Genomic DNA, 12,053 nt, shown 5'->3' with positions numbered 1-12,053 from the left:
CCACCGTGCCATTCACCGTTGCCGGCTAAAACTCTATAGGTCAAAAAAGAAGCCATATCTAAACATGATCCAGAAGCGCAGGCGTTTTCTCTGTTCTCTATCCAGGTTCTAGAACAACATATGCTCCCATCCAGACATCGTCTCTTTCAGGGTAGACCTTGCATTTTCCAACATGACAATGCCAGACCACATACTGCATCAATTACAACATCATGGCTGTGCAATAGAAGGATCCGGGTACTGAAATGGCCAGCCTGCAGTCCAGATCTTTCACCCATAGAAAACATTTGGCGCATCATAAAGAGGAAGATGCAACAAAGAAGACCTGAGACAGTTGAGCAACTAGAAGCCTGTATTAGACAAGCATGGGACAACATTCCTATTCCTTAACTTAAGCAACTTGTCTCTTCAGTCCCCAGACGTTTGCAGACTGTTATAAAAAGAAGAAGGGATGCCACACAGGGGTAAACATGGTCTCAACATTTTTGAGATGTGTTGATGCCATGAAATTTAAAATCAAATTATTTTCCCCTTAAAATTATACATTTTCTCAGTTTAAACATTTGATATATCATCTTGTATTCTGAAAAAAATATTGAAATTTGAAAATTCCACATGTACAGTGTGCCAACCTTTTTGGAATCCGGTTTGTATCACCAAGAAGAGTAAGAGAGGCCACTGTATATAATATTTTTTTTTGTATATAATAAATTACATTATATAGACAAAACACAATAAATGCATAGTTTGTGCACATTTTTTGAAAGGATAAAAACAATTATGAGTTGCATAGGAGAATTTATGCGCATCTTGGCGTTTCCATCCAGCGTTTTTTTAATGCAATATCCCAAAACGCACATAAAAATATGTGGATGGAAACATAGTTATTGACGCAGCAAATATATAAATAAGCACATCAGCAACCCAGGGTTTAGGAATAGTCAAGTCAAGTCAACTTTATTTATATAGCGCTTTTTGCAATGCCGATTGTTTCAAAGCAGCTTCACAGTGTAAACAGGAAAATAATGCAACAGAATTTGATTCGGCTGTACAGTCTCTCTGAAGAAAATGGTGATGTCATCCAACTTGTTTTATTGTCATATAGCGATGTGGGCAGATCAGTAATTTAGTTGATATAGTTCATTTTGTTTAGTATTTCAATTTATTTGGATATTTAGTTGACATTTTAGTGTCCCCAAATGAAGCCAATCCAAAGGCGACAGTGGCAAGGAACCAAAACTCCATCAGGTGGCATAATGGAGAAAAATAAACCTTGGGAGAAACCAGGCTCAGTTGGGGTGCCAGTTCTCCTCTGGCCAAACGTTAGTTATGGATTAAATCATTGTTAATCCTAGCTCAATTATGAGCAGTGTAACGTGTGAAGCAAGATAGACCAGGGTTCTCTTTTTCCAGGGTTTAGAGTGACCCAGGCTTAGTAAAAATAAAATAAATAAAAAACTATTGTTGAACTCAGTTTTGTGGAAACCGTGATATTTTGAGATGCGTAGAAAGTTCAAACGAACAGCCTTTATTTCAAATAGAACTTCACTGTAACATTATATTATATTATTTTTTTTGTCACTTGATTAATTTAATGCTTTCTTGCTGAAAGAATGAATCCCTAAACTGCTGAACAGTAGTGTAAATAACAATAAAACAAGACACTTTAAAAGTATAGTACTCTAATACGACACCTGTATGACAGTGAGAACTTACACCCACTAAAACTCACCAAAGCTCAAGATATTTAAAATACAACTTAAGTTAAAAATTGCTCCAGCTTGATATTTCACTAGCTACTGCGATTTAGACATTTTAAGTGTGATTTAAATACTGTTTAGGGCCACTGCATATTACAAGTAACATGATGCAAACACAATGCAAAAATCTGCGTGATTGCAACAGGAACTGCCTGTTTTTTATTTTTATATCCTTATTAGAAAGTCAGGCGAGGAAAGATTTAGGCTTAGCTCTCCACTGATCCGCTGGGACACCATGAGTTGAATAAAACAAGGAGGTTTCAAATATCCCCATCGGTCAAATCTAATAAATAACAAGGGTTGAAGCTGACAGCAATAAGCCTGTGTGTTTTTAATACAGCTCCAATCAAAGCGAACGCCGCTGCCCTTTAAAAAGCACTGATAAATGACATATGGTACAAATGCTGATATCTCCCATCATATTTCGCCTTGAAGGGCATGTGTGAAGACGGAGAGAGAAAAGGGTTGATGACTTTGCCAAAGATGGTGAAGGAAGGGCGTAGAGGCAATGAAAACGGATTAGGCTTCGAGAGAACCAGGAAAAGAGACGTGCAAGGACAAAAGAGAAGGATTCCTGCGACAAATAAAAGAGCAGGTGCTGATGTAGAGAGGCTCGAGTTTGTAAAATTTCATGTTAAATGGCATGAGCCATCGCGGGTCCTTGGGAAAAGGACTTGGGTAATTTTTTCTGGCAACCGAGGTGAGAATAACCATGAATGATTGCTCCGCATTACTGTATGCTGTAGTCAGGAGAGCACGGCTGTCACCGGCTATTAAATCCACTTCTGCACGGACTGGTGCGGAAAAAAAACGAGGCTCGTTACAATGCAAGATATGTGCATGATAGCCTGTTCTGTCTGAACGAGATGAGAGGAGACTGTCATGTTTATGGATATGCCCAAATCTCATCAGACAGTGTTCGCTGCGTTCACCGCGATGGCCGTCTCTTTCAAGTTTCTCTTTTCTGCTCATCATTAAAAACTACAATCCCAGAATCTGACGACCCCCACCCAGCCCCAGAAACAAGTGGGTCTCTGCCTCTCCCTTCCTGTCTTTCTCCTTCACGATCTTGGCATAATTACCCGTGTGTTGCTTGATCACTGAGCCCAGAAGGTATTGCTGCAGTGACCAGGTTTCATTCATTTCTAATCCACAACATTAAGACACGGAGGGAATATGAACCGCGCTTTTCATGTTGCTATGTCGCGACTCTAAGATCGATATACAGCAAGCTGCCTTTGTTGTCCACTGAAGCATCGATCTGGGAGAATGATGACAAGGCCGCAATGCTAAAGAAAATCTGATTCCTTTACAGACGATCAAACATTCCTTCAAAATGTTTTTTCAGATAGAGGAAATGCTTTAAAGTGAAAACTAAACTGAACCTCCATATCGATAAGCACACAGTTCAGTTGGAAAATAGCCAGAATGCTTTCCAGGTTAGCACAATTAGCCAACATCAGTATAATCCGATAACGAACATCGCAACATCTCTCTTTTTTAAACTCGCAATATGACGCATTGATACAACTATTAACATCATGAGTAGTTTTGACATTCATTCATATTGTGGTGCACATTCTCTTAATGCCAAACCAGAGGGTCTCAAATAGGTGCTGGAAAAGTGTGACCTGCAATCACATATCCCTGTTTATTTGCCAGCATTTCTGGGGACTTTTGACAACTCCAGAGCTTTTGCAATTTTGTATTCTTGCCTACAGACAGTTGGATCAACAGAGTTGTGGTGCCAATTTAGTAACGATTTACTTCACCCCAAAAGATTTCCTCTCTACCTTGCTCTGCATAGATAGCCAAGTTTTATTAAAGCCAGTATTATAAATGTCTTACAGTAAAGACATTTATAATACAACATTTCAAATAAATTATATTTAAAATAAATGCTGTTTTAAAACTTTCTATTTAAACTTTTCTATAATGTATCATATTATATATTAACTGTTTAAACGTGTTTCTTGAGCATCAAATCGTCATATTATAATCATTTCTAAAGGATCACGTGACACTGAAAACTGGAATAATAATGCTGAAAATTCATCTTTACATTACCTTTTAAAATATATATTCAAATAGCAGTTATTTTAACATTTTATTATGTGACAAAACCAGTCATAAGGGCATTACATTTTTTTTGAGATGTATAAATCAACTGTATAAATAAGCTTTCTATTGATGTATAGTTTCTTGGGATAGGACAATATTGTGCTGAGATACAACTATTAGAAAATCTGGAATCTGAGGGTGCAAAAAAATCCAAACACTGAGAAAATCACCTTTAAAGATGTCCAAATGAATTTCTCAGCAATGCAAAATACTGCTACTAATAAACATAATATCTTCATGGAACATTATCTTCACTTAATATCCGAATCATTTATGGCATAAAAGAAAAAAAAAACTATAAATTTGACCCATACAGTGCATTGTTGGCTATTGCCACAAATACACCCGTGCGGTTTATGACTGGTTTTTGGTACAGGGTCACATATTATTTCACAATATTACTGATTTTACAAGTTTAATCAAATGAATGCAGCCTTGTTGAGAGACTTAAAAATGAGTGTCAACTTTATATATATATATGACACGTGATAAATATTTGTATTTTTCGCATTGCAAATGGGCCTTTGTCCATGAAAACACATGCTTCTATATTTTAAGGGGTTCTGCAAGGAAATCATACAATGTTGGGGTCCACAGCAATAGATTGAAAGCCCCCGTCATCAGCGCCTAACCGTATTCTATTATGCATAAAATCCACAGCACATTAGGCCAAATATTATCTGAGCTTATCACAATGCCTTTGGAATTTGAAACGGCATAATTAAGATACAATCGTTGTGTCTTGAGCACATAGTTATGCCTTAAAATGCTCTCTCAGTTCACTTGATTTTGTCATTCAGTCTTTGTTCTTTTGCAAACTTATTTTCAAAGATATTTTCACTGGTAATTGCTGTTTTCGTTGAAAAGAATAACTTTCGCTTGTGGCCATGCAGGTGAGAATCACAGTGGTTGTGTTGGGTTCTGAATGCTCCTCTCGTACTTCCTGCTTGGGCATCAATCAACGTCTCCCATCGTTTGTTTGAGTATTAGAGCGCGCGGAGCAGGCGTGTCAGCCTGTCACTCTTTTTTAGTCAGGTGGGTTTGGACACTTTGCAGGTGAGGCTGACCGCAGCCTAGCCTGTGATTACAGATGTGCATGTGGCGCGTGATCCGCAGGCAGAACACTCAGCTGTTTGAAGGACACTGACTCTCTCAGGTAATCATTGTCTCCTCTGACCCTCCTCTTGCTGTGTGGCATATTTTACATGCCAGAATACCTCAGTCTCCTTAGAGGTCAACTGTCCAATTACAGTCAGAGTTTCACCCCAGTCCCCCCGGACAGCCCCCTCTCGTCTCATTCTTCTGCCTGACCTCTCTCTCTATGACAGGAGACGAATTCAGATGAGCTTATTCAGCTGGTGGGATGAGGGGGATATCAGGGTAAATATGAGGGAATATATGACAGCTCCTTTCTCAAATAAAAACATAGCCCTTCTATCAAGCGTCAGTCTGATGGTTTGAGTGGCAGTTGGCTTTTAAAATCGTATCTGCATCTCATCAAGGTGACATGCCCTGCTAGGCTATGGAGATCGAAATCTTTATAGCGTTAAAATATTAAGTCATATACAGGCTGCATAGTTTCGCTCATGGCTATATCAGTCTGATCAAGTCAGCATTTCAGAAGTCAATAATATCATTTAAAATGCATGAGTGTTATAAATACTGCTTATCATTGCATACATGTTAAATGGAGTGAGATATAAGCTGTGTTCCCAAACCTATCGAGCTGCCTGGCCGCCTACAGCCTACAAAAGGCTTTCAAAAGGCTGGAATACACTACAACAGATTTAAAAAATATAAACCCATGACAACAAATAATCCATTGTGTCATCACGCTCATGATCAGACATGCTGCTGTATAATGCATATTTTATTTTAAAGGGATACTTCACCGCTTTTTCATATTAAACTGTTATTCCCCTAACTAAGATGAGAGGCTCTCTCATCCAAGTGCGTGAACTTAATCGCTCTGACGCGCGGTGGCGATCTGATAGCATTTAATATTCAAGGCGTTTTAGGAGGGTCTTGAGACCCCCCGTTATAATTATCAGTGAAGCTGATGACACAATGACATATATACATAATGTCTGCACTGAGAGAGGATTGGCACGTGCAGAACTCAGCACTGGACAAATACTCGAGAGCGGTGAGTGGAATCTAACGTCAACACCTGTGATTGGCCACTGCGTTCTAGAAATCAACAAACATGTCTGTGATTGGCTGCATTACTCCCCAAAGCATAAACACATTGGAAATCAAATCATTTAACGAGTGCAAATACAGATACGCACAGTAACTTTTGCTAAATCTTTTTTTACTAATAACATGCTATTTTTACGAATAAAAAAATGAACTTTAACCAGCAGTTATGGGCAGCCTTTTCCCTCTAAAAGCAGTGGTCTTAGTGAGTAAATTACACACTTTTATCAAGTCTGTCTTCCTTCGATGTCTTTCGAAGTCCCCCCTTCGTTGAACGAAAGTCTTACGGGTTTGGAGCGACATGAGGGTGAGTAATTAAAGCTACACTGTGTGATATTTTCCCCCATCTAGTGGTGAAAAGGTATATGACCATCCAGTGAATAATAGTTTCTGTTCCTCTCAATTTTGATTTCGTTTCAACTCCTACAGTGGCCGATTTAGTCATGGCTTCCAGTTCGACCTCTTCGGGGAGTGTTGCTTCACGTGATGAGGTTACTTTTGAAAACTATTATAATGTGCAGTTATTTAATTTGCCAAATGATCTATGATCAAATTAATCTATGTAAAATGAATAATAGTTTTACGTTTTCGTTATTTTTTTTACCAGTTCATTGCTAACATCAGCTATCAGGTTCCCAGACGAATGCAAGCTAATCTTAGTAAAGTAACTTTTATCAGTGCTATCGTTATTCTGTATATTGTACGACATCACTAGCATAAGGCAAACAAATTATAATGCAATTAAAATATTAATCTCATGTTATCCGTCATAGAACACGGATTTATGTTATAAGGTAAACAACACTTTCATCATTGACGCGAGGAAAACTATCCTAGACGTCGTTCTAGTGTTATGCACAGCACACCATGATATAATTAGCCAAGCAACAATAAAACTTCCAATATACACAAATAGGCTGAATTAATATTACCTGTCGAGAAGAAAGCAGGCAACGTCTGCGTTCTTTTTAAAATCGTTGCTCCTCATGAGGCCACTCCAATAATAATAATAATAATAATAATAGATTTTATTTATAATGCACTTTTCATTCCGAAGAATCTCAAAGTGCAACAAAGGGGGGGGGGGGATAACACAAAAAATGAATAAAAAGTAAAAATATAGAATACTACAAACAATCAACCAACACAGAAAACAGAACAGAAACAGAGCTGATGGTGAACAGAAACAGAGCTGATGGTGAACAGAAACAGAGCTGATGGTGAACAGAAACAGAGCTGATGGTGAACAGATAACAGAGCTGATGGTGAACAGAAACAGAGCTGATGGTGAACAGAAACAGAGCTGATGGTGAACAGAAACAGAGCTGATGGTGAACAGAAACAGAGCTGATGGTGAACAGAAACAGAGCTGATGGTGAACAGAAACAGAGCTGATGGTGAACAGACACAGAGCTGATGGTGAACAGACACAGAGCTGATGGTGAACAGACACAGAGCTGATGGTGAACAGAAACAGAGCTGATGGTGAACAGAAACAGAGCTGATGGTGAACAGAAACAGAGCTGATGGTGAACAGACACAGAGCTGATGGTGAACAGACACAGAGCTGATGGTGAACAGACACAGAGCTGATGGTGAACAGACACAGAGCTGATGGTGAACAGAAACAGAGCTGATGGTGAACAGAAACAGAGCTGATGGTGAACAGAAACAGAGCTGATGGTGAACAGAAACAGAGCTGATGGTGAACAGACACAGAGCTGATGGTGAACAGATACAGAGCTGATGGTGAACAGACACAGAGCTGATGGTGAACAGACACAGAGCTGATGGTGAACAGACACAGAGCTGATGGTGAACAGACACAGAGCTGATGGTGAACAGACACAGAGCTGATGGTGAACAGACACAGAGCTGATGGTGAACAGAAACAGAGCTGATGGTGAACAGATAACAGAGCTGATGGTGAACAGAAACAGAGCTGATGGTGAACAGAAACAGAGCTGATGGTGAACAGACACAGAGCTGATGGTGAACAGACACAGAGCTGATGGTGAACAGACACAGAGCTGATGGTGAACAGAAACAGAGCTGATGGTGAACAGAAACAGAGCTGATGGTGAACAGACACAGAGCTGATGGTGAACAGAAAACAGCTGATGGTGAACAGAAACAGAGCTGATGGTGAACAGACACAGAGCTGATGGTGAACAGAAAACAGCTGATGGTGAACAGAAACAGAGCTGATGGTGAACAGAAACAGAGCTGATGGTGAACAGAAAACAGCTGATGGTGGAAGTCTCTGTTAGCTCCGCAGCACACTGTGGTCCACTCCATGTTTTAAATTTCTCCCAGCGGCAGTGTGTCCTGATGATATTGCCGAGGCAGGACAGCTGAAGACCAGATGATGGGTCTTCGTGACGATTCAAATGATGGGGATCGCCGCAGCACCATGCAGGAGGCAGAACATTTTTCCGGGGACTTCTGTGGACACACCGGGGTCGGCGCAGAAGTCCAAGCCGCTCCACGGCCGCAATGCAGGACGGAACAGCGGCGCAGCCGAGAAGCGGAACATCCCAACATCATGCCGGACGCCGATTACGATGGCCCAGATGACGCTAGCCCGGTGCAAACTTCAGCCACCATGCAGCTTAAGCCCAAGGGAGACCACCAGTGAGCAGTCGCGGCGAGAAACATCAAATGACCTCCAAACCAGAACCAACCAACCGCAGGAATTCAAACGTAAACATAAGAAGCGGTGGAAAACGGTGAAACGAGGAACAACGTCCTCTCAGTGGCTGCCAGCAATCAGCAACAGCCCCAATTGTAGCTCTGACTGTAAGACTAGTCACAAACATAAGGAAATAAAATAAAATCTAAATCTAATAGTACAGTAACATGATTTGTGGGTGGAGAAGCGGCGAACAGACGACGCCAGCGTCCTCTCCCCCACGTTGCCTAGCAACATCCCAATATTTACTTTTGTCTTGTTGATTTGCCCGTTGCGTTGCCGTCTTAATTCTCTTTTCCGCTTCCTTGGCGACTCTGATACATATCCCGCAATGTTACTAGGTCCCCGACCCGGGTCGAATTCGGTAATCAATTCCGGGACGTGGTTGCTTTCACACAGAAGGCGACCCGGCAATGTTCTGGGAATATTGCGGGTCCGACGTGCAGTGTGAAAGGGGCTTAAGAGTGATCCTCCAACATCATAAAGCAGCCTCAAGCAATCCTCCTCTTCACATTCGACACAGTGCCATCGAGTGTAAAAACGCGAAAAGCGAAGCTTTAATTTACTGGTATGTCCCTCTTTGGCTAATGTACTTTCAAGATGGAGGAGCAACATGGCGACCGCCATCCGAACCCTTACCCGTATGTATTTTCAATGGTATATTATAAAATTACGAGAATACTTTATTACTTGAAAGAAGTAAATATACATTAATGAGCACATATATTTTTGAAAGATCTAAGTGATTTTAGCTAAGAATAAACTAAAAAAGTTACACAGTGTAGCTTTAATGACATAATTATTATATATATATATTTTTTAACTAACACTTTAAACAGTTTTTGTGTGCACATTTAGCTGCAGCTAAGGGACTTTGCCCCACCCACTCTTTTTCGGTTTTCCCACTGTTTGAAAACCCTGCACTACACGACTAAGGGTCATACACTAGCAGATTTTCAAATCCTTTCGAACACAACAAACTTTCACAGCAACATGGGACTTGTTAATAGGAGATGCATGACAGATGAAACAAATATAGATGTGCAGGAGATTACCTTGTTGTAGCGACTGTTGTGTGCCGAGTCTCAAAAGAAAAAACGAACCAAGCGCATTTGGATGCGGTCTTGGGGGGGTAGATGCGGTCAGTATGGACTCTACAGATTACAAAGGAAGTTAGAGGTGAGTGGCGCTGTCAGCTGTTTTATCTGTGCTGATGAGTTCAATATTGAGGCTAATTTGAACGTGTACGTGTTCTGTGAATTTACTTTTGTATTGTTATTGTATTTGAATTGTATTTTATTGCAACACTGGTAGATTCGGTTTCAGTAGTGGTGCATTATATACGACGTGTTCTAAAATATCTTCCGATTGATTGGAATCATAATCTCAAGTCTGTGCCCATCATACACTATGCGACTTTCTGTAAAATCGGTCAACTCCAACTGGCCAAAACCTGCAGCCTGGTGCAAATTGGGGAAAAAAATATGTGAAACAGTAGTGTATTCCAGCCTTAAGGCAGCATCCTAACCATCCTGACAGCATCCTAACCAAGTGACAGATTTTTAATGCTCTACCCTTGTGAAAAAGAAATACACTTTAGCATAACTTTAAAATAGTGTGTTATTAATAGAACCTTTAATAATAGAACATTATTACTTCTATTATCTTTGAAATATGGTTACAGTGTTCTGCCGAATGTCCTGAAACGCATTTATGGTAAACTTAAACATGCTTGAAAGGGTTAGTTCTGTCATCAGTTACTCACTCTCATGTCATTCCAATCTCATAAGAGTTTTGTTCATCTTTAAAACACAACTGAAGATCATTTTAATGAAATCTAAGATTGTAAGAGAAATCCATATGAATCGAGAGAAAACATCCGTATGAATGTTATATGATGAACAGATTTCATTTAGACCTTTTTTATGAACATTAATCAGTGAACATACGTAGAACATTCAAATATTTTTATGTTTTGAAGTGGTAGGTTTTGGATGAATAGACTATGGAGTGGGAAAAAATCCATCAGATTTCTTTCAGTAAATATATTCAGTTGTTTTTGTTTTTTTCCCGAAGATGAACGAAAGTCTTATGGGTGTGTACTGACATGAGGGCAACTGGTGAAAGACTTTCCATTTTGGTTGAACTAACTCAACAGAATTTAATTTCTACTATTACGTATATGCCCTGCATTTACATATATTTGTAATTACATTTATAATGATGAAGTTGCAGTTTCGTACTAGAATACTTAAAATATACTACAGATACTACGACTACAAAAACTACTACAGACTAAATTATAATCAAGCATTATGTGCTTTATTATATTAGTCAATAAGTGTACTACTTTTTAAAGGTGCACTTAAAAAGATAGTTCACCCCAAAAATGAAAATTCCCCCATGATTTACTCACCCTCAAGTCATCTTAAGTGTGTATTACATTCTTCTTTCAGATAAATACAATCAGAGTTATATTAAAAATGTCCTGGATGATCCAAGCTTTATAATGGCAGCTAAAAATGTGAAAACTAAAAAAGTGTTTCCATCCATTATAAAAGTAATCCACAGGGCTCCGGGGGATTAATAAAGGCCGGCTTTCTGTTTAGGTCTCTGTCTTTGTCTGTAAGTTGAATACGGAAGGCGGTCCGACTTTTCTAACAAAACCCCATCTATTCACTTCAGGGCTTTATTAACCTCCTGAAGTAGTATGGATAACTTTTATAATGGATGGAAGCACTTTTTTGGGCTTCTTATTTGAGGCTGCCATTCACTGCCATTATAAAGCTTGGATTAGCCTTTTTTTATTTATATATAACTCTGATTGTATTCGTCTGAAAGAATAATGTCATAAACACCTAGGATGGCTTGAGGGTGAGTAAATCATGGGCTAATTTTCATTTTTGGGTGAACTATCCCTTTAATTGTGTTAAGAAACATTAAAAAAACATAAGTGGCCTTATACTTCTTTAATATTACAACAGTACTTTTTTTGTTTTAAATATACTTTTAAGATTCAATACAATTATGCACATTTCTTTTTCACAAGAGTACATAGGAAGCGACCCTTCAGGCCATATTAACGACCATATGCAGTTAGGTGTCCCCACGTTGATTGAACCAACTCAAAATATATATTCTTTATTCAAAACCTTTTAGTATATTATGACTTTCTACATTATTTATAATCAGCATAACTGAGCTTGTTGCAATAAATTCTAGAGATGCATTATTATTATCATAACCTGCCTTTGTATTTGGTCAAAACCAGGTATCTTAGG

General features: G+C 39.1%; 1 protein-coding gene across 7 annotated transcripts in view; it reads right to left on the bottom strand.

The window, feature by feature from the left end:
- enox2 (ecto-NOX disulfide-thiol exchanger 2) overlaps nucleotides 1-12,053 on the bottom strand; it is a 360,733-nt gene that overhangs the window by 65,707 nt on the left and 282,973 nt on the right. For 6 of the 7 annotated variants that reach the window (XM_067457977.1, XM_067457978.1, XM_067457979.1 and 3 more), the window contains one exon: nucleotides 9,828-9,926. The exons of the other annotated variant lie outside the window; for it this stretch is intronic. In XM_067457977.1, coding sequence (XP_067314078.1) covers nucleotides 9,828-9,926 — 99 coding nt within the window. The remainder of the gene's footprint in view (nucleotides 1-9,827; nucleotides 9,927-12,053) is intronic. 7 annotated transcript variants of the gene reach the window in all.

The sequence above is a fragment of the Pseudorasbora parva genome, chromosome 11 (genome assembly GCF_024679245.1).
Source record: "Pseudorasbora parva isolate DD20220531a chromosome 11, ASM2467924v1, whole genome shotgun sequence".
NCBI classification, from domain to species: Eukaryota; Metazoa; Chordata; class Actinopteri; order Cypriniformes; family Gobionidae; genus Pseudorasbora; species Pseudorasbora parva.
Note: the sequence above shows the minus strand (reverse complement) of the source record. Positions and strands in the feature narration are given on the sequence as shown.